General features: G+C 39.3%; 2 protein-coding genes across 3 annotated transcripts in view; both read right to left on the reverse strand.

Annotated features, from left to right (window-relative positions):
• camk1da (calcium/calmodulin-dependent protein kinase 1Da) overlaps positions 1-16,123 on the reverse strand; it is a 47,176-nt gene extending 31,053 nt beyond the window's left edge. The window contains exons 1-2 of one of the 2 annotated variants that reach the window (XM_057855923.1): positions 14,562-16,123; positions 11,575-11,722 (exon numbers count right to left, since the gene is read on the reverse strand). In XM_057855923.1, the coding sequence (XP_057711906.1) occupies positions 11,575-11,672 (98 nt within the window). In that variant the 5' untranslated portion in view covers positions 11,673-11,722; positions 14,562-16,123. Of the gene's footprint in view, positions 1-11,574; positions 11,878-14,561 lie in introns of those variants that run through there. The other variant, XM_057855922.1, reaches the window with a different exon arrangement.
• Positions 16,124-18,881: 2,758 nt separating this feature from the next.
• Positions 18,882-26,096, reverse strand: cdc123 (cell division cycle 123 homolog (S. cerevisiae)). The gene is made up of 9 exons (XM_057854069.1): positions 25,968-26,096; positions 25,793-25,899; positions 25,665-25,716; positions 23,569-23,587; positions 23,289-23,411; positions 23,195-23,223; positions 19,225-19,329; positions 19,018-19,155; positions 18,882-18,932 (listed from the first exon to the last, which is right to left on the reverse strand). Exons 1-9 carry the CDS (start codon positions 26,094-26,096, stop codon positions 18,882-18,884), a joined length of 753 nt encoding a protein of 250 aa, XP_057710052.1.
• Positions 26,097-27,004: the final 908 nt, after the last annotated feature.

The following is a 27,004-nucleotide window of genomic DNA, read 5'->3' on the forward strand; positions in this document are numbered from 1 at the left end:
GGCCAGAACGGGCTCCGAGGTCTCTTAGCGGCAGATGGAACGTGCACGCGGCGCTCTGTGGGACGAAATTAAACATTAACAGAAAAACAAGCGCGCACGGATCACGGCGGGCCCAGTGAGCTGATGGTGAATGAAAGAGATGAATTGATGCAAGGGCAAGTGTCAGAGGCGCAAAACACGGATTCCCTAGTGGACTAAATTTCATTGAAAGCGACGAGATCACGGCACGGGCTCGGCGCTTCATTGATGGAAAAAAGGCCAGCGAGCGCGTGAAAGAACGGCGGCGCTCATTGTCTGCTTTGTGCGCTCATGTCACACAAACCCTAACGCAGCCACGTATGAATTTGCCATGGCAACAACCCTCACCGCTCGTGGATGGAAGGAGGCCTCCCTTCTGTTTACAATTTTCAGTGCAATGTCTCTAGTTTAGACTGTTAAACGGCTATCAAATAGTTCTCAATGAGTTTGATAATCAATGGGTGGTTGATTCATCAATTAATGACGATGTGGCTCTTTTGACGGATTGGACGCCTTTCGCCTCATTGGAAACGTGTTCATTCACTGTCCTATGAATCCAAATGGATTGCAAGAGGAGAACTCTCTTACTAAAATCATCCACCTGACTTACAGTGGGGCAAATAAGTATTTAGTCAACCACTAATTGTGCAAGTTCTCCCACTTGATAATATTAGAGAGGCCTGTAATTGTCAACATGGGTAAACCTCAACCATGAGAGACAGAATGTGGGAAAAAAACAGAAAATCACATTGTTTGATTTTTAAAGAATTTATTTGCAAATCATGGTGGAAAATAAGTATTTGGTCAATACCAAAAGTTCATCTCAATACTTTGTTATGTCCCCTTTGTTGGCAATAACGGAGGCCAAACATTTTCTGTAACTCTTCACAATCTTTTTACACACTGTTGCTGGTATTTTGGCCCATTCCTCCATGCAGATCTCCTCTAGAGCAGTGATGTTTTGGGGCTGTCGTTGGGCAACGCGAACTTTCAACTCCCTCCACAGATTTTCTATGGGGTTGAAATCTGGAGAATGGCTAGGCCACTCCAGGACATTGAAATGCTTCTTACGAAGCCACTCCCTTGTTGCCCTGGCTGTGTGTTTGGGATCATTGTCATGCTGAAAGACCCAGCCACGTCTCATCTTCAATGCCCTTGCTGATGAAAGGAGATTTGCACTCAAAATCTCTCAATACATAGCCCCATTCAATCTTTCCTTTACACAAATCAGTCGTCCTGGTCCCTTTGCAGAAAAACAGCCCCAAAGCATGATGTTTCCACCCCCATGCTTCACAGTGGGTATGGTGTTCTTCGGATGCAATTCAGTGTTCTTTCTCCTCCAAACACGAGAACCTGTGTTTTCACCAAAAAGTTCTATTTTGGTTTCATCTAACCATAACACAATCTCCCAGTCCTCTTCTGGATCATCCAAATGCTCTCCAGCGAACCTCAGACGGGCCTGGACGTGTACTTTCCTCAGCAGGGGGACACGTCTGGCGGTGCAAGATTTGAGTGCCTGGCGGCGCATTGTGTTACTGATAGTAGCCTTTGTTACTGTGGTCCCAGCTCTCTGTAGGTCATTCACTAGGTCCCCCCTGTGTGGTTCTGGGATTTTTGCTCACCGTTCTTGTTATCATTTTGACGCCACGGGGTGAGATCTTGCATGGAGCCCCAGATCGATTATCAGTGGTCTTGGATGTCTTCCATTTCCTAATAATTGCTCCCACAGTTGATTTCTTTACAACAAGCGTTTTACCTATTGCAGATTCAGTCTACAATTTTGTCTCTGGTGTCCTTCGACAGCTCTTTGGTCTTGGCCATAGTGGAGTTTGGAGTGTGACTGACTGAGATTGTGGACAGGTGTCTTTTATACCGATAATGAGTTAAAATAGGTGCCATTAATACAGATAACGAATTGAGCCTCGTTAGAAGAAGTTAGACCTTTTTAACAGCCAGAAATCTTGCTTGTTTGTAGGTGACCAAAAGAGAAATAAATTCTTTAAACATCAAACAATGTGATTTTCTGTTTTTTTTCCACAATCTTTCTCTCATGGTTGAGGTTTACCCATGTTGACAATTATAGGCCTCTCTAATCTTTTCAAGTAGGAGAACTTGCACAGTTGGTGTTTGACTAAATACTTATTTGCCCCACTGTATCTTTGACTGAAAAAGTATCATTCCCACTGCAGGCGGAGTGTAATAGAAATATTCATATCACCGTTGCCATAATAGTTTAGCAAACCTTGTTAAATGCAATTGTAATCTTCTAAAGTGATTTGATCTCAAACGCTCTAATTAGTGCTAAGGGCTCTTTAGATTAAATCCCTTTCTGCTTCCCATATATTGCGGATGGAGATGAAACAATGTGCCCTACATGAAACTGTAATAAAATTTGATCAAAGTGTAAAAAGACTCAAGCAGTGTTGTGAATTTGGAAGGGAAATCACAGCAGACTACATTGACAAGTGTCAAGCTGCTACAATGCGTGGCTTTTTCACACCAAAAACAATAAGTGAGCGCCTCTTACTCGAAAAATATGGCAAAATAATTTGAATCATGATAAAATAGAGCGGCCTGTGTGCCAGAATCTAGCAACACGTACATACTTGCTTATATCTCAATGACCCAACCTGTGTATTAAAATTCCAATTAGATTCCATCATTTCCCTGTTTCACACACATAAAACAACAGGCTTTGACAAGAAAGAGTGACAACCAAACTATATCTTGCCTGTTGCATTCCTATACTCCTATACTATACTAAATTCTTCAACGTATGTGTTACAGTCCAGTTAAAATTGCCTGTCCACAAGACAAATCGTGCGTCGGCCAGGCGTGAAACTACTCCGCTTGAATTAAAAACAACGATCATTCATAAAGGGGCGAGATGGACGGCTAGGTTGTTACCATAGAAACATCCATGATTAAATACACAAATACCATAAAACTGAGAGGGACAGTAGTAGGAATAGAGTGATTATCACAAGGAAAAAAGTGGATTTGAATGTAATTTTAAGGTCATTTGTGGCCTAAAACATTATTTTGGCTGTTGAAGCACACGTATAGTGCTTTGGGTAGGAAATACCGCATTCATATTCAAATTGCATCTTGCCGGCTGGTGTTTTCTGCCAACTAAACAAGTGCAGATGATGCATCTTTATCTCACAAGAGGCATGTGCGAGCGTGCTAACGCACTGATAGCAGGCAGACAAATTTGAATTGGCAGTGAATGAGCACATAATCAGAAGTATGACCCAAACAAACGTAAAAAGCAGTTTCTAATTGTTTTTATTAAATCGGCTACCATTGAAGCAGATAGATGTTCATTATACATTGGGGCAAATAAGTATTTAGTCAACCACCAATTGCGCAAGTTCTCCGGCTTGAAAAGATTAGAGAGGCCTGTAATTGTCAACATGGGTAAACCTCAACCATGAGAGACAGAATGTGGGGAAAAAACAGAAAATCACATTTATTTTTTAAAGTATTTCCAAATTAGAGTGGAAAATACGTATTTGGTCACCTACAAACAAGCAAGATTTCTGGCTGTCAAAGAGGTCTAACTTCTTCTAATGAGGTCTAACCAGGTCTAACGAGGCTCCACTCGTTACCTGTATTAATGGCACCTGTTTTAACTCATTATCGGTATAAAAGACACCTGTCCACAACTCAGTCAGTCACACTCCAAACTCCACTAGGGCCAAGACCAAAGAGCTGTCGAAGGACACCAGAGACAAAATTGTAGACCTGCACCAGGCTGGGAAGACTGAATCTGCAATAGGTAAAATGCTTGGTGTAAAAAAATCAACTGTGGGAACAATTATTAGAAAATGGAAGACATATAAAGACCACTGATAATCTCCCTCGATCTGGGGCTCCACGCAAGATCTTACCCCGTGGCGTCAAAATGATAACAAAAACGGTGAGTGAAAATCCCAGAACTACACGGGGGACCTAGTGAATGACCTACAGAGAGCTGGGACCACAGTAACAAAGGCTACTATCAGTAACACAATGCGCCGCCAGGGATTCAAATCCTGCACTGCCAGACGTGTCCCCCTGCTGAAGAAAGTACACGTCCAGGCCCGTCTGCGGTTCGCTAGAGAGCATTTGGATGATCCAGAAGAGGACTGGGAGAAACTGTTATGGTCAGATGAAACCAAAATCGTACTTTTTGGTAGAAACACAGGTTCTCGTGTTTGGAGGAGAAAGAATACTGAATTGCATCCGAAGAACACCATACCCACTGTGAAGCAGGGGGATGGAAACATCATGCTTTGGGGCTGTTTTCTGCAAAGGGACCAGGACGACTGATCCGTGTAAAGGAAAGAATGAATGGGCCATGTATCGAGAGATTTTGAGTTAAAATCTCCTTCCATCAGCAAGTGCATTGAAGATGAGATGTGGCTGGGTGTTTCAGCATGACAATGATCCCAAACACACAGCCAGGGCAACAAAGGAGTGGCTTCATAAGAAGCATTTCAAGGTCCTGAGTGGCCTAGAAGGTCTCCAGATCTCAACCCCATAGAAAATCTGTGGAGGGGGTTGAAATTCCGTGTTGCCCAACGACAGCCCCAAAACATCACTGCTCTAGAGGAGATCTGCATGGAGGAAAGGGCCATAATACCAGCAACAGTAGAGGCGTGTGAAATTTTCGATTCATAGATTATTCGCGATTCGGCCGTGGAAGATTCGAGAATGATTCACAAACATCCAAATTCCGATTATTGAATTATACCAGGTAAAGCGGAAATAAAACACAGTCAGCATGGTCTTCGGGACGCAATGAGGAACGGACCGAGAGTAAATATCTAGTTCAACTCATGCCACTAGATGAAAAAAAACAAAACAAGAAACAATCATACCTGGCTGCGGCCGACAGCCTCTACAAACAGCGACCGGTTGCTAGTTGCTAACATACGGCAACATATGGCTATGGTAGATATCACATATTGTAGAACTAGATGTGAAACGACAGACTTGCCGCCATCTTAAAGCAGTTGACTTCTCTAGAAGGCTCTGTTGTAGTGAACTCAATTAACTTTTTATCTATAATACTTCTAAATCGGCAAAATCTTGACTTTAATCTATCTTTAATGATGAAACCGTTTTAAAACTGACATGTCGAAAGTAGACAGATGCGAAATTATGGAATAATGGGAACAATTTTAACAACTTTAACGGTTGATTCACAACATTAAATTAATTGAATGTAGTTTTAAGCTTTTGATACAGAATGGGGACTTGAGTATTTTATTTACTGTTTTTAACTGTTAACTTGATACTAAAATAGTTTGGTTTAGCCTGAGAGGATTTTTGAACAATTTTGGAACTAATGTACAAAACATTAAAAGTGTGGTGGTGTGCATCAATAATCGATTTATAATCGAATCGGTGCCTCTGAATCGGAATCAAATCGTTAGGTGCTCAAAGATTCCCAGCTCTAAGCAACAGTGTGTGAAAAGCTTGTGAAGAGTTACAGAAAACGTTTGGGCTCTGTTATTGCCAACAAAGGGTACATAACAAAGTATTAAGATGAACTTTTGGTATTGACCAAATACTTATTTTCGACCATAAGTTGGAAATAAGTTTTTTAAAAAATCAAACAATGTGATTTTCTGTTTTTTTTTCTCCACATTCTGTCTCTCATGGTTGAGGTTTACACATGTTGACAATGACAGGCCTCTCTAATATTTTCAACTGGGAGAACTTGGACAATTAGTGGTTGACTAAACACTTATTTGCCCCATTGTAAGTAGCGTTACAAGATTATTACAACCTCATTTAACAAGGGCTGCGAGGAAGGGAGACACTTACCAACTGAAAGAACATGTAGAGGGAAGACAGAAAAGATTAGGGTCTGACAGGGCAGTTTAAAAACAGACTGATGACCTCAGTCTGTTCCCAAAGTTCTATCTCGAGCATTTGTCGTTTAAAAGACAAACACAGCAAGTGCTCTTTAAACAAAATCGCTCGGCTGTCCGCAACGTTGTCAGCAAGCTTTTAACTCCAAGCCCATTATGAGCAAAATGTAATTGCTCACAGCCTTAAAACTAGTGCTGCGATCCGATAATGGACTGTATTTTTATGGTTATTAATGCGGCGGACGCACGTGTGAAGCTGGACCGGCGGAACCCCGACCTTTCGGCATGCAAAATAGTAATCTCACCTTCCACACATTTACAACTAAGTGAGGGCTTGACAGCTGGCAAATGGAATGTGTGTTTGCCGCATGTTCAAAGAGAGAAAAGCGACATTGATGCTCTTGCGCTTTTTAGCTCATGAGCAACAATAGACACCGATAACCCGGATGGGCCTCTAATTTATCCAAGTAAATCCCAAATGGATTTATGTCTATCACCATCAATGGCAGTGAATGAGTTAAATGTCGTGGCATTTCTAAACACAAGGTTGCAGTCCCAGAAACAGAGGAGGGAACCGAGCCAGCAGCGGGGAATTAGAGCATCAATTAAGGACAGCATGCCCAGGGCGGCACGGCAACATTCCCACAATGCATCACCGTCAGCGCTATCGCACACGACACAAGTGCGCCGTGGCGCACTTTGTCTTTCAGAAGGCCTCCTTCATTCCTTTTCCCTGTCGGACACTTGTTCGGTTCAACGTTTAAAAACAAAGCAGTCGTGACTATAGGTGGCAGATGAAAAACACAAGGACCCAAGTGATGAATTATTAAGGCGTGAACAACAAAGAGGCACTCACCCTCGAGGGTAAGGCGATATCCAAGAAGAGTCCCGTGCATACACATTACTCAAAAGAAGCGACTCCAACGCTTATGACTGCTCAAATTCATGACGTTTTTCAATTCTTTGATTGATTTACTGCGTATCATTTTGTTATCGAAGAGTCAAACACACAAATACTGACCTATTGCAATCTTAAAGACAGCAACTGATAACTAGAGATGTCCCGATCCCGACATTTTCAAAGTATCGGATCGGCAAAAAAATATCGGACATGCTATTTTTTAATAAAATTGTTTTCTAATTGTATTTAACGTTACAGACATAATATGTTACACTATATATTTCTGTCTCCATCCATGTACCCATTTATAATGCGCACCATGATTTTACAAGTTGATTTTGGGGAAAAAAAGTGCACGTTATATTCGGGAAATTACGGTACTCAAACATTTACAGATTTTCATATTTTAATGAGGATAGCATGCAAACTATGACAGAAGAGGGAATATAAGTAAGGCTACGTTCATACTACAGGTCTTAATGCACGAATCCGATTTTTTGTCATATCCGTTTTTTTGGCGTGCCCGTTCAGACTGCCTTTATCCATTGAGACCATTCAAGTATTACGCATGCGCACTAATTCGCAGTCGGACACGCGCTAAGCAAGAAGACCCGCATGCGCAGAAGCATCAAAACAAATGACAGACGTCATCCGTCATTCCAGGGATATCATATTTTGCTTTTCAAAAGGTGGACACAAATAACAGACATAAATAATCCCCGTTTAGGCTTATATTCAAAGTTTATATGGATCGATAGCATGCACGCGCTGTCCGTGCACGTCACACACACATACGGGCAGTTTGTCCCGACTCTCGGCCGTGGAGGCAATGTTGAAATATTGCTCACTTGGAACAGAGAGAAAACTGAGCATTCTCAGGCTTATCCTCAACCCATTTTTATTTTTTATGACTGTTGTCAAGCTCAGCCCTTCCCCAAAAGCCGTGTTCACTGCAAGCTAGGCGCTAATAACGCACAGGTGCATCGCTACGGTAACGACTCTCTCGCTATTTGATGACGTAATTGCTGCATTAAATCCGATTTGCGGGACTGGACAGTACAGACCGCCAAGACAGTCTGGAAAAATGTGGCCCAGATCGGATTTAGACCACATACGAAAGTGACCCAGATCGGATTTGAAATGGTCCCGTTCTATGCGACTTGTCACGTTCAGACCGTCAAGTTAATGCCTCAATCGAGTTGGAAAAAAACGAAAAAATCGGATTCATGCATTAAGACCTGTAGTATGAAGGTAGCCTAAGTGAACCCTCCGCCTAAGGAGACTTAAAACAGAAATTGAAACCAATTTTTACTAAACAATTTAAGTCAGGTGTGTTTCCAATCACTGATGAGTGGTTTAAAGCTGCCCTGCCCACTATCAAACACACCCCTGGTAAGAATTGTCTTGATGAGAAACATCGTCTGATGTGCATTATGAATCGGTCAAAAGAGCTGTCTGAAGACCTGCAATCAAGGATTGTTGATTTGTATAAAGCTGGGAAAGTATACAAAACTATCTCTACAAGTCTGGATGCTCGTCAATCGACAGTCCGAGAAGTTGACTATAAATGGAGAGAGTTTGGCATTGTTGCTTCTCTCCCAAGGAGTGGCCGTCTACCAAAGATGACGCCAAAAGTTCAGCGCAGAATACTCAGAGAGGTAAAAAAGAACCCTAGAGTGTCTGCTAAAGACTTACAGAAATCACTGGCACAGTCCAGTATCTCTGCACACATCAACTATATGTAAAATTATGGCCAAGAATTGTGTTCATGGGAGGACTCCATGGAGAAACCCACTGCTGTCTACAAAAAACAAAAACAAAAAAAAACATTGTTGCTCATTTAATGTTTGCAAAAAGGCACTTGGACACTCCAGAGAAGTTTTGGCAAAGTATTTTGTCGACTGATGAAACCAAAGTTGAATTGTTTGGGAGAAACACACAATGTCATAGGTGGAGTAAAAAAGTGGAACAGCTCACCAACATCAACACCTCATCGCCACCGTGAAGCATGGTGGAGTGAGCATCATGATTTGAGGCTGTTTTGCTGCCTCAGGGCCTGGACAACTTGCAATCATTAATGGAAGAATGAATTCAAAAGTTAATCAGGATGTTTTGCAGGAACACCTGAGGCCGTCAGTCAGACAGTTGAAGCTAAAAAGAGGATGGATGCTGCAACAAGACGATCCAAAACACAGAAGTAAATCAACTTCAGAATGGTTTCAGAAGAACAAAATACCCGTTTAAGAGTGGCCAAGTCAAAGTCCAGACTTGAATCCCTTTAAGATTCTGTGGCATGATCTAAAGACAGCGATTCATGCCAGACATCCCAAGCATCTGACTGAACTACAGCAATTTTGTAGAGAAGAATGGGCCAAGATTAGTCCTGATTGATGTGCCGGACTGTTTTGCAGCTACAGGAAGCGTCTGGTTGAAGTTATTGCTGCCAAAATATTAAATGTGACAGTTCATTTTAGGCCTGCAGCTATCGATTATTTTAGTAGTCGATTAATTGATAAACCATTACTTCGAATAATCGAGTAATCGGATAAGGAACATGAAAAATTAAATTACCTGAGCTGAGCCCCAAACGGTATAAAAAAGATAAATGAGGCTCTATGTACAACAAAAGAACAACTGGCTAACTTACATCGCAAAAGTCCGCTAGTTTAAATGCTATAAAATGCTAACTTTTTTACAATGTTCTTAACAAATAATTAAGACACATATTCCCACAAAAATGGGCTAAATATACCTATAAACAAAATTACGAATGCATAAAACATTTTTTAAAAAAACGTCTTAACCGGGAGCACCTGGATTCAGCCATGTGAATTGAGGCAGACTAGAAAGCAGTGTATCCACCCAAATCAATAAAACTAAACGCAAATACTTTAAAAAATAAACCATTACAATGTCACTTTAATTAAACGAATACTCGAAGCAGCAAAATTTAATTCGAATATTTTTTTCTAATCGAATACTCGAGTTAATCGATTAATCGTTGCAGCACTAGTTCATTTACTTATTTTCCCCCCTTCTGTCATCGTTCGCATACTAGCCTCATTAAAATATGAAAGCCTATAAATGTTTGGGGGGTTTAAGTTAAAACACACTGTTTTTTCATCTGTGTGATTTTGACAAAGATCAGATTTCATTTGATGGTGATTTTATGCAGAAATGTTAGAAATTCCAAAAGGTTCAGATACTTTTTCATACCACTGTATAAGGTGAAAAGTGAAATGTATTTCTCGTTTAGTTGAACTCACCTTGGGTGTAATAAAACCTATAGCATTTTTGTTTGACCACCACTTCAACCAGAGGCGTCACGTCCCATTGGGCAAACCAGGCAATTGCCTAGGGCCCCCAGCCAGAAGGGGTCCCCAGAGGGCCAACATATTTAGCACACACAGCTTTACTGCACTGTTGCAGTGACAAGTGTAGGGAGTGTTTCAATACCATGGAATCATTTGGCAGATTCTCTAATGATTCTGTTATCAATCCCAATCAGCACGAACCACGTCACGTAGATTATTAATGTTTAAGAAAGTCCAATCAGTTATTAAAACCACATGATTGTTTAAAGAGTGACTCACCAAGTACTCTCTGGAAAGTCCTTGCCGAGTTGAAGTATGTTGAGTTTCACAGGCCAACTCATTACTCGTGTGACTACTTAAAAAAATGGTGATTTTTCCCAAAAAGTCTATTAATGGGTCTATCTTATTCCTCGTCGAATACTCTATGAGAAAAATATAACATATATGCATCTAAAATAATACTAAACAATTTTATCAGCAAATTTAATACTCATTTCGGTCGGTAGTCCACCAATCAGTGGTTTTTATGGAATAATTTGAATTTGGTGGGTTGTAGGGCCAATCTGACTACTGATTTCACACAAAAGTATATACCTCCGCATCCGATGGCGGTACTTTTGTGTTGCTATTCTTTCTTCTATTGCTTACTTTCGCACACTTGAAGGGCCCCATGTTGCCTGGGGCCCCTGGGGACTCTTGCTCCTTCAACTACATGTAATTTTCCGGAAAACATCATTAAAATAAACTAACGTTACACCAATGCTGTAAATGACTGCATCCTCAACACCACTACTAGACCACAAATCCACGTCCATTTTAAATCTGGTTTCAATTTCATAATTTGAAAAAAAAAAAAAAGCTCAATTCAAGCCTCATTACACAACCTTCTATTTGCCCTGAAGTCGTTCTAAATCCCTACACTGCTAATCCCAAACTACGTTCGAGTTCCCCAGGATGCCGTCCAAGCCAGAAAACACAGCAGGAACTGACTGTCAGGATTAGGGCAGAGAAAAGGAAGTGGAGGAGCGAAAACTATCTTCTCAAGACACGAGAAGAAAAAAAGGCCAAGTGCGATAATGACAGCTGTCACTAGTGCTGAGAGAGCAGTCTGCTCAAACCATTGCAGTCATCAATGAGAATGTGATGACTTTTTCATCAGGCAAAAGGCAAACTTCCCATCTACCTTACAATACATTACCTGGCTCAAGATGGACATGATGTATGAATACAAACACGGTATTATCATGGATGTCCATCACTGTCATTGCCAGCCAAAGAGTTAATACATCATCACAAACTCCGGTTTTGAATGATGTGACAGTGATTAATAACGTATGTCAAGCCTCGGTAGTTGCAAGCCATTATCCCAAATGAGAATATTTGACGCTCCGGCGCTTAAGTACAATGATGTCACGGCAAAGTCACTTTGTCATGCGCTCGAGAAACGTCAAGGGCGGTCAAAGTTGCGTGTACTCACGTCCCGAGGACTTCCTTCAAATCAAACATCTTCTTGATGTCGTCGACCTGCTTCTTCCACGTCTCCCCCCCGCTGGTGTCTCCGTTCTCCCGAGCCATGGCGTTGATTGATACCAGGGAGAGGAGGGAGGTCGGGGGGACGGAGCCAGCTAGAAAAAAAAAAAAAAAAGTAAACAATCAGAGGTAAAGCGGCTAGCTTTGTGAGGGTGTCCTCAGCTGCGACAGGACCATGTGAGTCCTCCAGCAGGTTGCCGTGTCCCTGCTCTTCTCTCCCTCCCCTTCTCCATCTCTCTCTCTCTCCCCCACCTTTCTCTCTTCCTTGTCCCCAGGCTGTCAAATTTGCGGATGTACTGTCACTTCCTGCTACAGTTTTTGAAAATAAGAGCATCTGTTTTGGGTTAATCAATTCTGACTGTTCATTTTCAATACACACAGTTGGATAAGTGAACTAGTCTTTCAAAGTGTATTGATAGTAATTACACTACTAAACAACCAGACACGGCGCTCCACATACGCATAACACGCACTGCGGGTAGGGCACCAACTGCCTGAAGGGGCACCAAAAAAAAAATCAAGTTTGTAAAAAATCCTAAAAAATAGTAATTGTAATAATAACAACAATATATAGTATTTTAAAAAAAAAAAACTTTGTAAAGCCTGGTAAATGCAAGTAATACAAATATAATGATGATGATGTCATTAGCATCAATGGGGAAATTGCACAGAAACTGTCATATGATGACCTGATAGCTGATTTTGCAGCGCGGAAATGCAGACGTGTGCCTCTGTAGGGCCACTAACAACTGATTCTTGCACTTTAATGTTTGTATTTAAAGTTCATTATTTATGTTCATTTACAGATGTTTATTTGTAAATAGTTGTGGAATTTATTATTTTTATTTTAAATTATTTAGTTTTATTTATTTATTTGGTGCCATTGGTAGTTTTTTTTTTATAAAGACTTAATTATTATTTATCTATTATTTTTGTTTTTTGTTTCATTTTATTTTTGTTTGGTTTGACAGTTTGTGAAACATTTGTGAATGTTTGTGAAATATTACTGTTGACAACGAAGTTATTTTGTAAAATAAAGCAATACTGACAAATGTTCAGATATTGTTCATTTCTATCGTTGGGGGGGACGGCACCACAAAGCATTTATGCCTAGGGCACCAAAATAGCTAGCGCCGGCCCTGTAAACAACACAATGTTCAGTTTAAGTATGAACATTGTAATTGATAGGTAACTAATACAAATGTAGTGTAGAGCAAGGTTATACAAGTTTGTCATTTTGTTAATAATAAACTATTGCAGACAGGACGTTATTTCTATTTTGTCTTTGGGTGTTTCTACCAAGGGCGTAGGTTTGGTCTCCATGTTGGTAGGGACGATATAACAGCGTAACCTGCATGTACAGATTTTGTGGGGACGGGACATTAATAAGACTAAACAGATTGGGTGAACAGCAGTCAGGGCTACATTTCTCTCCAATAAGAACCTAATTAATTGATGGGCTTGATGATTGATGAAAAAATAAATCTGTATTGACCTATACTAACTTTCCCACTGCAAATTTACAGTGTAATGTCTTAATCTAACTTCCCCAAGTATATTGACGCTTATGAAAGGTGCAGCCATTGACGGCCATGGACGTCCAAATTTCCCATTCATTTCTAATGGCATTTTATGTTCTTTCGTTCTATTGATGCCAATGCACTTGGATTCCATTGACGCCTATGTAAGTTGATACGATTGACGTCCATGGACGTCCAAATTTTTTCCCATTCATTTTCAATGGGAATTTTTTTTTTTTTTCCCCAAATCAACAGAAAATGACCAGATATCAACAGGACGTGTCCCCCAAACTTCCCCAATTCCATTGACGCTTATGAAGGGTGCCGCCATTGACGGGATTTTAAATTTCCCATTCATTTCTAATGGCATTTTATCATGTTTTTTTTCATTCTATTGGTGCCAATGTACTTAGATTCCATTGACACCTATGTAAGTTGATACCTCTGACGTCCATGGACGTCCAAATTTTTTCCCATTCATTTTCAATGGCAAAAAAAAAAAATCAATGTCCCCAAATCAACAGGAAATGACCAAATATCAATAGGACGTGTACCCCAAATGTCCCCGATTGCATTGACGCTTATGGAGGGTGACGCCATTGACGTCCATGGACGTCCAAACTTCCCATTCATTTCCACTGGCATTTCAGCATGTTTTTTCATTTTATTGATGCCAATGTACTTAGATTCCATTGACAGCTATGTAAGTTGATACCATTGACGTCAATGGACGTCCAAATTTTTTCCCATTCATTTTTAATGGCAAAAAAATAATAATAAAAAAAAAATACCCACAAATCAACAGGAAATGACCAGATATCAATAGGACGTGTACCCCAAATGTCCCTGATTGCATTGACGCTTATGGAGGGTGCTGCCATTGACGGACATGGACGTCCAATTTTCCCAATCATTTTTAATGTTTACTTTGTTTAATGCCATTGACTGGCATTATTGTCCATTCTATTGATAGACCTGAGTGGGGCTAAGATCTGTATCTCTACAGAGGAAAGACCCAGGTGTAATTTCTCCCGAAATTGCAGTTTCTAGTCTAATATGTAAATTTTTTTTTTCAATCTAGTCGAATAATTTTTATCTTGTTTTGAATTTTAAAGGCTAGTTAACAGATCAATGTGTCAGATTCTTCCACTTACTTTCAGTAAATATGACCATTTGTTCGTATTAAGCCTACACATCTAAAAGTCGGTCATTTTTCACCAAAATCAAGAAAATATGCTTTCAAATAATATTTTGAACAGTATCTATTCTTGAACTAAGAATTTTTTTTTTCTTTAACCTGTCCTGTTCAGCTGCTTGACACAGAGAATGGAGATCTGAGCATCCGATTGGTCTAAACAGTTTTAATATATCACATGGGAGTATGACATACTCCCATTATTATCATTCAACCTACCTCATTTATTAGGAGAAAGCAGCGAACAAGAAGGGGTTTTGGGTGAACAGAAGAAAAGAAGAGAGAGACAGAAGAAGCACAAACATCAACAACAAACACATTAAACGCCTCCACTATGAATATGTTGGTGCTATCGTTAGCTAGTTGCATTATTGAATTAAGAACATTTATGACAAACAAGTTTTTTAAAGATTAAATATACCAACTTTTGCTTAAAATAAGTCTGTTAAGCTTTTTTTCAGCTAGCTATTTCTCCTTTTTCAAGAAATCTGAGTAAAATTTACTTGAAACACTGGTGGATAATTTCCCTTATTTCTAGTAGATTTACACTGAAAACAAGGTGGGGCTCAAGTCATCAGCCAATCAAACGTGTGTTTGAGGAAAAAAAAAATGGAATGGCACATTCAGCAAGTGAAATGTACATGTCTGAAAATAATTCACTTAATAATGGTAGGCTCAATTCTATCGTTACAACAAATGGGAAGACAATCTAAATGACCTATACTAGTATAACTGAACTAATGCAAATAAGTTTGCTTAAAAGTTGGGATAATTTGAGCCTCCTGAAAAGCTGGTAGTGTTTTGTCCCTACCGTCCCTATGCAAACCTACGCCCTTGGTTTCTACACTCCCATACATATGCGTTTACACCCTTTTATTCTGAAGGCAAATCCCTGCTATTTCCTGTATTCACCTGCATCATTTAGTCAAACTTAACACACAAAACGCTATCACCTGGAGATTCATTCAATAGCTGCCAATGCCTTTCCAGTTTTTTTTGTTTTGAATGAACCACAAGAAAAGGAGCTAACAATATGCTCCCGTCATTTGGGTCAGCACCGTTCCACCTAGATTACTGTCTACTGACTGCAGGGGAGCGCTGATCCTCCCAGTCTGACAGCTGTAGAGGTCATCTCAGGCTGTACAGGACAACACACACACACTGGCCTTAATACTTGCATGGACACAGGTCGGGGAGAAGGTGGTGGGGGCGAGGCGAGGCGCGGTCCTGGCTGCTCATGAGTATTCCGACTGCAAAGCACTGCAGCCCTTCCTCAGCTGTAGCCGGGGAAAACACCTCTGCCTTTTGACTGAGTCAGCAAATTGGAGTGGAGTTTAACAGTACAATGATTTTGAAGTCGCCTTTCAGTTCGGGCTGCCACAAACCATTCTTATAGTTTACGTTTTTTCCTACTGCAATTAGTCGACTTACGAATAAATGATGCCATCATTTGTTGTTTTTTTGTTTTAATCTAAATGCAAATGAAATCCTACGAATTTACAATATGTGCTGTTTTTTTCCATTTTTATGAAAACTTTTAATTATGGCTCAAAGAAATAGAGGATTTGGACAATTTTTAGGTCAACATGTATCTAGGCAATTCATCAACTATCGTATTAGTTGCTGATTAGGTCGATAATTAATTAATTTTTGGACTAGAATCAGCTACTTTTTTCCTTCTTTTCGAATTATGTGGCTCAGGTTAATAGGTAACACATGCCTCCAAGCATGCGCTGCAGCTATCCTGAACAGCCATACAGTGCCCACCATAATTATTGGCACCCCTGGTTAAGATGTGTTTTTTAGCTTCTAATATTTTTTTTATCAAATAATATGGGACCCTAATGGGAAAAAAAGAGAAAAATCCAACGTTCAATACAAGGGCATTTATTCAGTGGGGAAAAAATCCCACATATAGAAATATTGCGCATCTTTCGTGGCACGCCAGACCCACTTAGAGTGTTTGTTGCCAAAAAGCTCAATCTTGGTCTCACACAAAAAATACACACGGTCCCAGTTGATGCCTGGGACCTGGCACCTCATACCCACTGTGAAGTATGGGGGTGGGTCAGTGATGCTGTGGGGCTGTTTCGCTTCCAAAGGCCCTGGGAACCATGTTAGGGTGCATGACATCATGCATGCTTTGAAATACCAGGACATTTTAAATCAAAATCTGTTGCTGGGTGAGCTGAAGAGGAAAGTACAGAGGAGAGGACCCAGGTCTCTGGATGATTTAGAGAGATTCTGCAAAGAGGAATGGCTGAAGATCCCTCTTTCTGTCATTTCCCATCTTGTCAAACATTACAGGAGAAGATTAGGTGCTGTTTTGTTGGCAAAAGGGGGTTGTACAAAGTATTAACACCAGGGGTGCTAATAATTGTGACACACATTATTTGATGTCAAATAATTATTTCTTTATGTGGGATTTTCCCCCACTGAATAAATGCACTTGTATTGAAGGTTGGATTTTTCTCTTTTTTCCATATTATTTGATTTAAAAAAAATATTAGAAGCTAAAAAACACATCTTAACCAAGGGTGCCAATAATTATGGAGCGCACTGTATGTAACACACTATGTTCAATAATTACTAAGTACAATATTCAATGCCTCACTGTCAACTTCTGCCACTTCTATTCACACATATTCCATGTGCAATACTTATTTACGTGCAATATTAATCTGCAATATTCAATGCATTCACTGTCAACTGCTGCTACTTCACTTCAGTTATTTGCACTGCATGAGCATAGGACTACCTCATACATATTTTATACTTTTATTCTTGCAAGCCACTTTCGAGACTTTTACTTGTGCAATATTCAATGCCTTCACTGTCAACTGCTGCTACTTCACTTCAATTATTTGCACTGCCTGAACATAGGACTACCTCAAACATATTTTATATGTATTTACATTTTATACTTTTGCAAGCCACTTTCGAGATTTTTTTACTTGTCCTGCACTGTAAAGGGAGATGCTCCACAATTTCATTGTACAACCGTATAATGACAATAAAGGGCTATTCTATATTCTATTCAGATGTAAACAGCAGTGCAAATTTATGTTCTGTGCTAATTATTTATTCAGTTACTGTTCTAGTTGTTTCATTAATTGCTAGTCATGGTATTTGGTGACACTTTATTTGACAGCGGCGTCCTAAGACTGTCATAAACCGTCATAATTATGACATGACACTATCATGGGCATTACTGAATGCTTATGACAGATGTCATTAAGTGTCATCTAGCAAATTATGCTACTAACGCAATTTATGACTAGCTGGGATATTTTACATCCATTCAAAAGTTAGATCATTTGCCGGATAAAACTAAATGACCGTTTTTTCTGATCAGTTATATGCATTCGTTAATGCTTGTGATAGTTTCATGTCAAAATTATGATTGTCTAATGACAGTCTTATGGCGTCACTGTCAAACAAAGTGTGTCCAATTACCAAAACTATCAATGATAGAAACAACTAGAACAGTAACTGAATAAATAATTAGCACATAACATGAATTTTGATTGTTATTTACATCTGGAGAGCTGCAATGCATGCTAGGAGGCATATTGGACAACAACAGTGTTGACAGGAGGTGGCAGCAGAGGTTGACCGTCTCCCTCAAGAGAGCAGTGATGGCAAAATGAAGCTTCTTGAAGCAATGAAGCTTTGAAACCAATTGATTCAAAGCTTCATGGTGGTTTATTTATTCTCATGACAGTCGTATGATGTCGCTGTCAAATTAAGTGGTACCGCTGAAAATCTTTTGGTGTATAATATCCCATAATACAGTAAGGACAGTTGCGGCTTATAGTCCAGAACGGCTTATCTATGAATGAATGCCATTTTCGTGTCACATTTGGTGGGTGGCGGCTTATAGTCAGGTGCACCTAATAATGCGAAAATTACGGTAGTCAAATATCTGTGGCAGCCCCACTTTTAATAATGGCAGCGAATGAATGATCGTCAGTCAAAACGGACTGGTGGCTATCGCCATCCAAGCCGGCGAATGAGTTAAACAAGCAAGCCAGGTCAAATCAGGCCATAAGTCTGCTCGCAGCCCTTAATGATGATAAACTCTCTGCATTCTCACCCGCTTTTTCCTCCCCTGCTGTAATTGCCATTTCAATCCCGCCAAAGGGCTTCGGATGGCCGCGGCACTCGATCGCACGCTACACAAGCCGAATTGAAGAGGGCCACTTGGAGCTCATTTAGCCACCGGCGTAATTGAGGCCGTTACGTAAAAAGCGCAATCAATTCCTAATGTGCTAGTTTGCCGGCATCCACCAGACGCGACAGCTCAGTCGATACATGACAAGAAGTTTAATCCGTAGAGAGACGCATGATGGGAAATGCCTGAAGAATGGAGGCAATACAGTAAGTATGTCAGGAGCTCTCAGTCTAAATTGGCAGATTGAAGGAGCGGGACTTGATTTAGTGTTAAAGTTGTTTCTTAAAGAGTCCATTTGAAAAACTGAATACAGACAGACATAAAATCTAACGTGTTGTCAATGTAACCATAATTCTTATGTCGCTTCAACTCTGCTGTGTTGTCTCATCTTCATCGTCCTCCTGTTGCTTTTTCTGCTGTTAGATTAGAGAAGCAGTTGAAATCAAATATGAGTTGTTGTCATTTTTTGTATTGCGCTGACGTTTCAGTAACATCACTCACCAGCTTTAGAAAGTCAACCAGCTTGTAAGCGTCCTCCCCGGTGGAAAGATCAACGAAATCACGCGGAATACGGTAGCTCAAACAGGGACTGGGCTGCACCGTCACGTCGCTAGTGGTGTAGCGGAAAGCCGGACGGTCCTGAAAGATACAAATAAGTGTGTTTGAACCCCGATGAGGACACTGAACGCAACATTCCCATTCGTTAACCTGTGGCTGGATGATTTCTCCACCGGATGTAAGCTCCTCCCAGGTAAACAGAAGTGAGTCAGTGACCTTGCCGAATGGGTTCAAATCAATGAGCCACACTCTTCCCTTGAAAAGGTCGGACAAGAAATGAAGACAAAAAAACCCCCCAACTAATTATTATTATTAGGGCTGTCAAACGATTAAAATTAATTAATCGTAATTAACTGCAATTCAAACCATCTATAAAATATGCCATATTTTTCTGTAAATTATTGTTGGAATGGAAAGATAAGACACAAGACGGATATATACATTCAACATACGGTACATAATTACTGTATTTATTATAACAATAAATCAACAAGATGACATTAACATTAACATTCTGTTAAAGCGATCCATGGATAGAAAGACTTAATTCTTAAAAGATAAATGTTTGTACAAGTTAAAGAAATTTTATATTAAAACCCCTCTTAATGTTTTTGTTTTAATAAACTAGTAGCTCGCCATTGTTGATGTCTATAATTACACAATGCTAATAAAATCAGTCGCACCAAAGCGCCAGCAGAGGGAGACAAAAAACACAAGTAACAAATGGACATGACACTGTGCTGCATTTTAATCTGTGAGCGGGGCATGTGCGTTAATTGAGTCAAATATTTTAACGTGATTAATTAAAAAGCCTAATATTAATGGCTGTATTTTGAGTTATTTTGAGGGGAAAATAAATGAACTCTATTACATAAGCTGCACACGGACTGCTTTTCATTGTGTCAAAGTGTCATTTTGTCAGTGTTGTCCCATGAAAAGACATACTTAAACATCTGCAGATTATATTAAAACCCCTCAATGTTTTCGTTTTAATAAAATTTGTAAAATTTTCAATCAAAAAATAAACTAGTAGCCCGCCATTGTTGATGTCAATAATTACACCATGCTCACTCATTGTGCATAACCCATAAAATCATTTGGACCCAAGCGCCAGCAGAGGGCACCAAACACCAGAAAACAAGTAACAAGCGGACGTTACACTGTTGTCATTTTAATCTGTTTGAGTAGGGCACGCGAGTTAATTGCGTCACGTGATTAATTACAAAAAAATAATTAACGCCCGTTAACACGATAATTTTGACAGCCCTACTAAAAATTAAAAAAAAAACAAAGCCAGCAATTTGCTACCAAAATCTTCCACCATAATAGTGTCTCAGTTAACTCTAAGGCTGCCTTGACGGTGCTCGACGCCCAAACCATTTAGACTGGGAACGTTCGTTCATTCGAAACCAGAGCATTCACAGTAATTCTGTCAGATTTTCAGGGCATTTATAGGTCACTTGCTGTTCATTTTAGGGCATTTCCAGGTCATTTCCTGTTGAGTTTGAATCACTGCCTATTCATTTGGGGGATTCCCAGGTCACTTCCTTTTCTGTAACACAAAATGAACAGGAAGTGACCCATAAAATACCCCAAAATCAACAAGAAGTAACTGAAAATCAACAGGCAAATGACCTTAAATGGGCCAAAATTACCTCATTGCCTGGCATTGGCTGCCACTGACGGCCATAGACGTTCAATCCGTTTGAAGTGGGAGGGATGGCAGCGAATGAACGAATGTTCATTCGCTGCCACCCTCCCAGTTCAAATGGGTTGGACGTCTACTAGTGATAAACTCATTCCAATTCACAGCAGAAGCTTGTTTTTCTGTTTATTAGTTGTTTTTAGAATATCATAGAATGATTTCCTGACCAATGTATCGATAATCGTTGTATCGCCGTATCGTCAGATCGTTATCGTGAGCTTTGTATCGTAAACCGTATCGCATCGTGAGGTACCAATAAATCAACAAGATGGCATCAACATTATTAACATTCTGTTAAAGCGATCCATGGATAGAAAGACTTGTAGCTCTTAAAAGATAAATGTTAGTACAAGTTATAGAAATTTTATATTAAAACCCCTCAATGTTTTCGTTTTAATAAAATTTGTAAAATTTTCAATCAAAAAAATAAACTAGTAGCCCACCATTGTTGATGTCAATATTTACAGAATGCTCATGGGTGCTGAAACCCATAAAATCAGTTGCACCCAAGCGCCAGCAGAGGGCCACAAAACTCCAAAAAACACAAGTAACAAGTGGAGATTACTCTGTGCTGTCATTTTAATCTGTTTGAGCGGGGCATGTGCGTTAATTGCGTCAAATATTTCAACGTGATTAATTTTAAAAATTAATTACTGCCCATTAATGCGATAATTTTGACAGCCCTAATTATTATTATAATTACCGTAATTTCTGGACTATAAGGCGGACCTGACTATAAGCCGCAGTTGTCCTCATTTTATTATGGGATATTTCCACCAAAAGATATTAACTGGTAACACTTCATTTGACAAAGGCATTATAAGACTGTCATGAAACCAAATGAACCACCATGAAGCTTTGAACCAATTGGCTGCAATGCCTTATTGTTTCAAAAATCTTCATTTGGCCATCACTGCTCCCTTGGGGGACACAGTCAACCTCTGCTGCCACCTGCTGTCAACACTGTTGTCACCCAACATTCCTCCTAGTATGCATTGCGGCACTACAGATGTAAATAACAATCAAAATTCATGTTCTGTGCTAATTATTTCTTCAGTTACTGTTCCAGTTGTTTCATTAATTGCTAGCTATTGTATTTGGCAACATTTTTTGGGATAGTGGTGCCATAGTACTGTTATAATTATTACATGACACTGTCATAAGCATTATTGAATGCTTATAATAGATGTCGGTTAGTGTCATCCAGCAAATTATCTTACTTTTGAATGGACGTAAAAGATCTGAGCTAGACATAAATGGAGTTAGTAACATATTATGCCACATGACACATATTGACATCTGTCATAAGCTTTCAGTAATGCCCATGATAGTGTCATGTCATAGTTATGACATTCTTATGACAGTCTTATGATCCCACTCCCAAAAAAAGTTTTACCTATTAACCCAAATAAATCATCAAATAAGCCGCACTGGACTATAAGCTGCAGGATTCAAAATGAGGGAAAAAAGTAGCATCCTATAGTCCGAAAATTAGGGTAATAAAACATAAAAGACATGTACAAGAAATTCTCTAACCACTGACTTCATTCTACGAAAATGTAATCACGTCTTCTATTTCATATTAAAATAATAACATTTGACCCGAATACCATAGACCTCATAATGGTATTGACGGGGCGTAGGGCCGATTAATAGGGGGCCTATCTCTGTCAAAGCTGACCAAGTGGAAACACAGCCAAAGCTCTTTTTACGTTGAAAAATCTTGTGAATAAATGTTTAAATCCCTGAATTCTTTATAGATATGGTTGTGAAACAGTCTTGATTCTTGGTTAAAAGCAAAAAAAAAAAAAAGGGATGTATAATTTATTTTACGTAAATATGTCGAATGTGCAGCTGTTCTTTAAGTAACTGTAGCGCCGCCTTACCACAACAACGTTGAAATTCTTGTGAATAAATGCTTAATTCCCTGAATTCTTTATCGATCAGGACGTAAAACAGTCTGGATTCTTTGTTAAAAGAGCAAAGAGCTGGGCAATTAGCATTTATTTTACGTAAATATTGCGATCTATGATGCCAATGTCGTAGCGGCTAATTTCTCCCCTTGATTCTTTTCACAACGTTTCAAAATGCATGCATGGTACCAAAAATATAATAATTACCTTGAATCCTCGAATAAATCACTCCTGAGACAATCCTTCCCGTTTGTATGGGGTACAACTTTCGTACTTTTATCCTAAATCCGGCGTTGAATTGCCGCATGTGTCGCTGCGACCGACTGCGAATAACTGAAGCTGATTGTAGGATGGGCCCCCTGCTTGAAGGCGTTGCGCAGTGGCTGGCCGAATTGACCCGTCAATACAATTATAAAGTCCATGCCAAATACATAACCTCCACTTCCAAAGGTTTTCATCAATTAGCAGGGGTAAAAAGTAAGTTAATCACAAACACACTTACCTGGCTATCTCTGTACACGTCCAATACAACTGCAAAACAAAAGCAAAAGTCAAAATGCTTTCAATTCAGTACGAAATTATAATAACATACTCACAGTCATCATCCAAGAAGCGATACTGGATGTGTTGGCTAAAAAAATCTTGGATTGCATGAATGATGGACTCCTCCTGCTTCAAGATGTGCGGATAATACTGAGTGTAGTCTCTTTGGCTGATTGCTAGCAACCCACACGGAAGACAAACAAAACAATGCTGTTTTTAAGCTCTTATAGCGCCACCTATGGATGAAAAATGTAGATTTTTCATGTGTTTGCTTACCAATCAATTTATTTTCTTTAACAAAGCAACGAAATTCTCCACCAGGGATTAACTCACTCCACTTTCTTAGGACCAGCTGAGGGAAAAAAAAACAAAAACAAAACAGATTACCGTAATTTTCGGACAATAAACCGCTACTTTTTCCCCTCATTTTGACTCCTGCGGCTGATAGTCCAGTGCGGCTTATTTGTTGATTTATTTGGGTTAATACTTAACACTTTATTTGACAGCAGCATCATAAGACCGTCATAATCATGACATAAAATTATCATGGGTATTAATGAATGCAGATCTCATTGAGCGTCATCCGGCAATTTATATCACTCCATTTTAAGGGCGTAGGTTTGGTCTTTACATTGATAGGGTCGATACAGCATAACCTGCATGTACTCCTTTTGCTGGGAACGGGACATATTAATGATCAATGCAAAATAAATTTTTATCGACTTACACTTTTATGTGTATTGATTCAGCCTACACTGTTTAATTCAAACCTTTGTTTAAAAAAAAAAAAATACTAAAGAAACATTTTGAAAACTTGTCCGGATTTTATGAGCAAATTTCATTTGCATTATTTGAAGATAAATTATATTAATATAGACACAATAAATACAAGCTTGTTAATCATCTCTTAACTACCCAGGAATGCAAAAAAAAAAAAAACAACAACAACAACAACAACAAAAAATTGTCTTAAGACCACTCAACATTGTCTAAATAAAGAAATTAAATATAACTGAAAAAACTTCTTTGTCAGGGAATAACAAAAAATAAAATGAAAACGGAGCCGTCCTTCAGGTAAAACACGACTACTTTTGCCCACAAGCACAGCCGAACTCGACAAAAAAATGAAAGTCCTGTGGGCTGCTTTAAGACCACATCAATAAAATAAAAAGTCAAATTGGGGAGAAGGGGGTAAAACTCAGTTCACTACATTTATCACAGTTTAATTAATGTTGACAGTAGAAGTCACATAGAGGAGGACACTTCTCTCTAACCAGCTACGTACTTGAGTTTTGCAGCTTACCAAGCTCACAGTTTCATGTTATGCTAACTCTGATGCAGGTCGGACTTTCAGCAGCAAAATTAGTGATGTGTTCCCGACTTCTACAACATTGATGTCTTTTTGCAATTCGTACAGTGGCTGCTCCTGGCTGAAAAAAAAAACCTTCTAATATCTAATGTGTGTGTGTTGGGTGATCAAGTCATCAGCCAATCAAATGTGAGTTTAGGAGGGTAAAAATAGACCGGCACATTCAGCAAGTGAAAAGAGGTCCATGTAAATCTAAACATAATGAAAATAATTCACTTGATAATGGTGGGGTCAGTTACAACATTTAAAACATATGGGAAGACAATCTAAATGACCTCCAGTAGGTAACTGAAGTCATTATATAAGGCAAATAAGGTTGCTTCAAAGTTGATGGGAACAATTTCAGCATCCTGAAAAATTGGTAGTGTTATGTCCCTACAGTCCCTATGCAAACCCTTGCTCCATTTATGTCCAGCTGAGATCTTTTACATCCATTCAAAAGTGAGATCATTTGACACAAAATGATCTGTCAAAAGCATTCATTATTGCTCATGGCAGTGTCATGTCATAATTATGATGGACTTATGACAGTCGTATGGGCCACTGTTAAATAAAGTGTTACCAAATCCCATAACTAGCAAATAATGAAACAACTAGATCAGTAACCGAAGAAATAATAGCACATAGCATGAATTTTGATTATTTCTATTATCTGTTGTACTGCAATGTATGCTAGGAGGCATGTTGGAGGACAACAATGTTGACAGCAGGTGGCAGCAGAGGTTGATTGTCTCCCCCAAGGGAGCAGTGATGGCCAAATGAAGCTTCTTGAAGCAATGAAGCTTTGCAGCCAATTGGTTCAAAGCGTCACGGTGGTTGATTTGGTCTTATGACTGGCTTATGATGCCGCTATCAAATACAGTGTTACCGGTTAACATCTTTTGGTGCAAATATCCTATAATACAGTGAAGACACCTGCATCTTATAGTTTAGTGCAGCTTATCTATGAACAAATGCCATTTTCATGTCAAATTTGGTGGGTGGCGGCTTATAGTCAGGTGCGCCTTAGAGTGCGAAAATTTCGATATACTATTTTGCTGCATTCTTTTTTTGAACATACCTCATAGCGGATAACAGGATCAGGGGAATCCTGGTCATTGCAGTGAAGAAATCTGGAATTAAAAAAGGACTGTTGAACCCAAACTGTTTTGTTTTGTAAAAAAATTGCTTTGGGCGATAATGACTTACGGCTGCGTGAGGTCATGAGTGATGAAGTCCGAGCTTTTGAAGAGAAGAAATATTTCACTCAGGGTCTGACACTGAAGGGAACTGTTGAGTGCAATCCAGTTGGCATCCTAAAATGGGCACAGGACGTTACAACTCTTCTGTCATTGTCAGAATCGTCTTTTAGTGTTGTTTGTACCTTTGGGGCACTCCAATTCAGTTTGGGGAATACACGACCACCCAGGGAATTGACAGCTTGGAGCACTTTGGCAGTGAAATCTGGGAATTCAGGTGCCTGGTGGAGAAGTATGATGATCAAATCGAACATTAACTCAATGTATTGTTGTAAAAATGTGTGATTATTTTTTTAAATGCTTACTGTGACTGTAGTGGTTGTTTCATCATCTGACCACTACGGGGCGGCAGAGGGAAGAACGCGTTACAAAGCTGTCAGCCTAATATTTATAAATGTAAATGCCTATTCCTTTTACCTCAACGTCTTCATCTGCATTCGTCTGCTGTGTAATGTAGTCACTATTAGAGGGGCAAAAAGTAACCACCTGATTAAATCAGAACAATATTTTTGCATGAATAAAGTGTGTGTGGGTGTTCTTACCTTCCAGGGACTACGAGTGTCCCATCATCCAGTAAATAATCAATTACATTTTTAGGAAGTGGAAGAATGTGACTGCAAAGTAAATTAGTTCACAATTAGTCAAACAATGATTGGAATTAAGAGAAACCATGACAGGATCGTAACATTTAAGATCATGCCAACAACCTACAGTGGGCTGTGGTTCTCTGTATAGGGCTATACTTGTATCCGTTGTGTATTTCTTACCTTTTAATCGTATGTTGCTTAAATATTGGATACCAGACGGAAAATTGACAGTGTACAACTTGCTGCTTCTTCATGCTGCAACTTCCTGTAACGAAACAGGGTCCGTTAAAAATAATCTTCCGAATGCTTCTTCAGAATGTATTTTAATATCCTATTAATGCAAAAAAAAATAATAATAATAAAAAAAAAGCTCAGTGTATTCCTAATGATTGTTTTAGAAAATGACTGTTGATTTCAAGCACTAATTGTGTTTTTACACATTCTCCATAGGGGAGGTATTTGAGGGGTGCACAATTTCAGAGATGTTTAACACATTATCATAAATAACTATTTTAAGTAAACATATAAATAGATTGCTTTTTGTTTGTCACAAAAGACGAAAATAAATCTAATAA

The sequence above is a fragment of the Corythoichthys intestinalis genome, chromosome 13, assembly GCF_030265065.1.
Source record: "Corythoichthys intestinalis isolate RoL2023-P3 chromosome 13, ASM3026506v1, whole genome shotgun sequence".
Classification (NCBI taxonomy): domain Eukaryota; kingdom Metazoa; phylum Chordata; class Actinopteri; order Syngnathiformes; family Syngnathidae; genus Corythoichthys; species Corythoichthys intestinalis.

Excerpts from the sequence above, each read along its gene's own strand:
- cdc123 (XM_057854069.1), bottom strand. The coding sequence starts at position 26,096 with ATGTTCGATTTGATCATCATACTTCTCCACCAGGCACCTGAATTCCCA. Across the intron at positions 23,224-23,288 it reads TCGCTTCTTGGATGATGACT|TTGTATTGGACGTGTACAGA; the intron begins GTGAGTATGTTA and ends TTTGTTTTGCAG. Across the intron at positions 18,933-19,017 it reads TGGTTGACTTTCTAAAGCTG|CAGAAAAAGCAACAGGAGGA; the intron begins GTGAGTGATGTT and ends CTAATCTAACAG.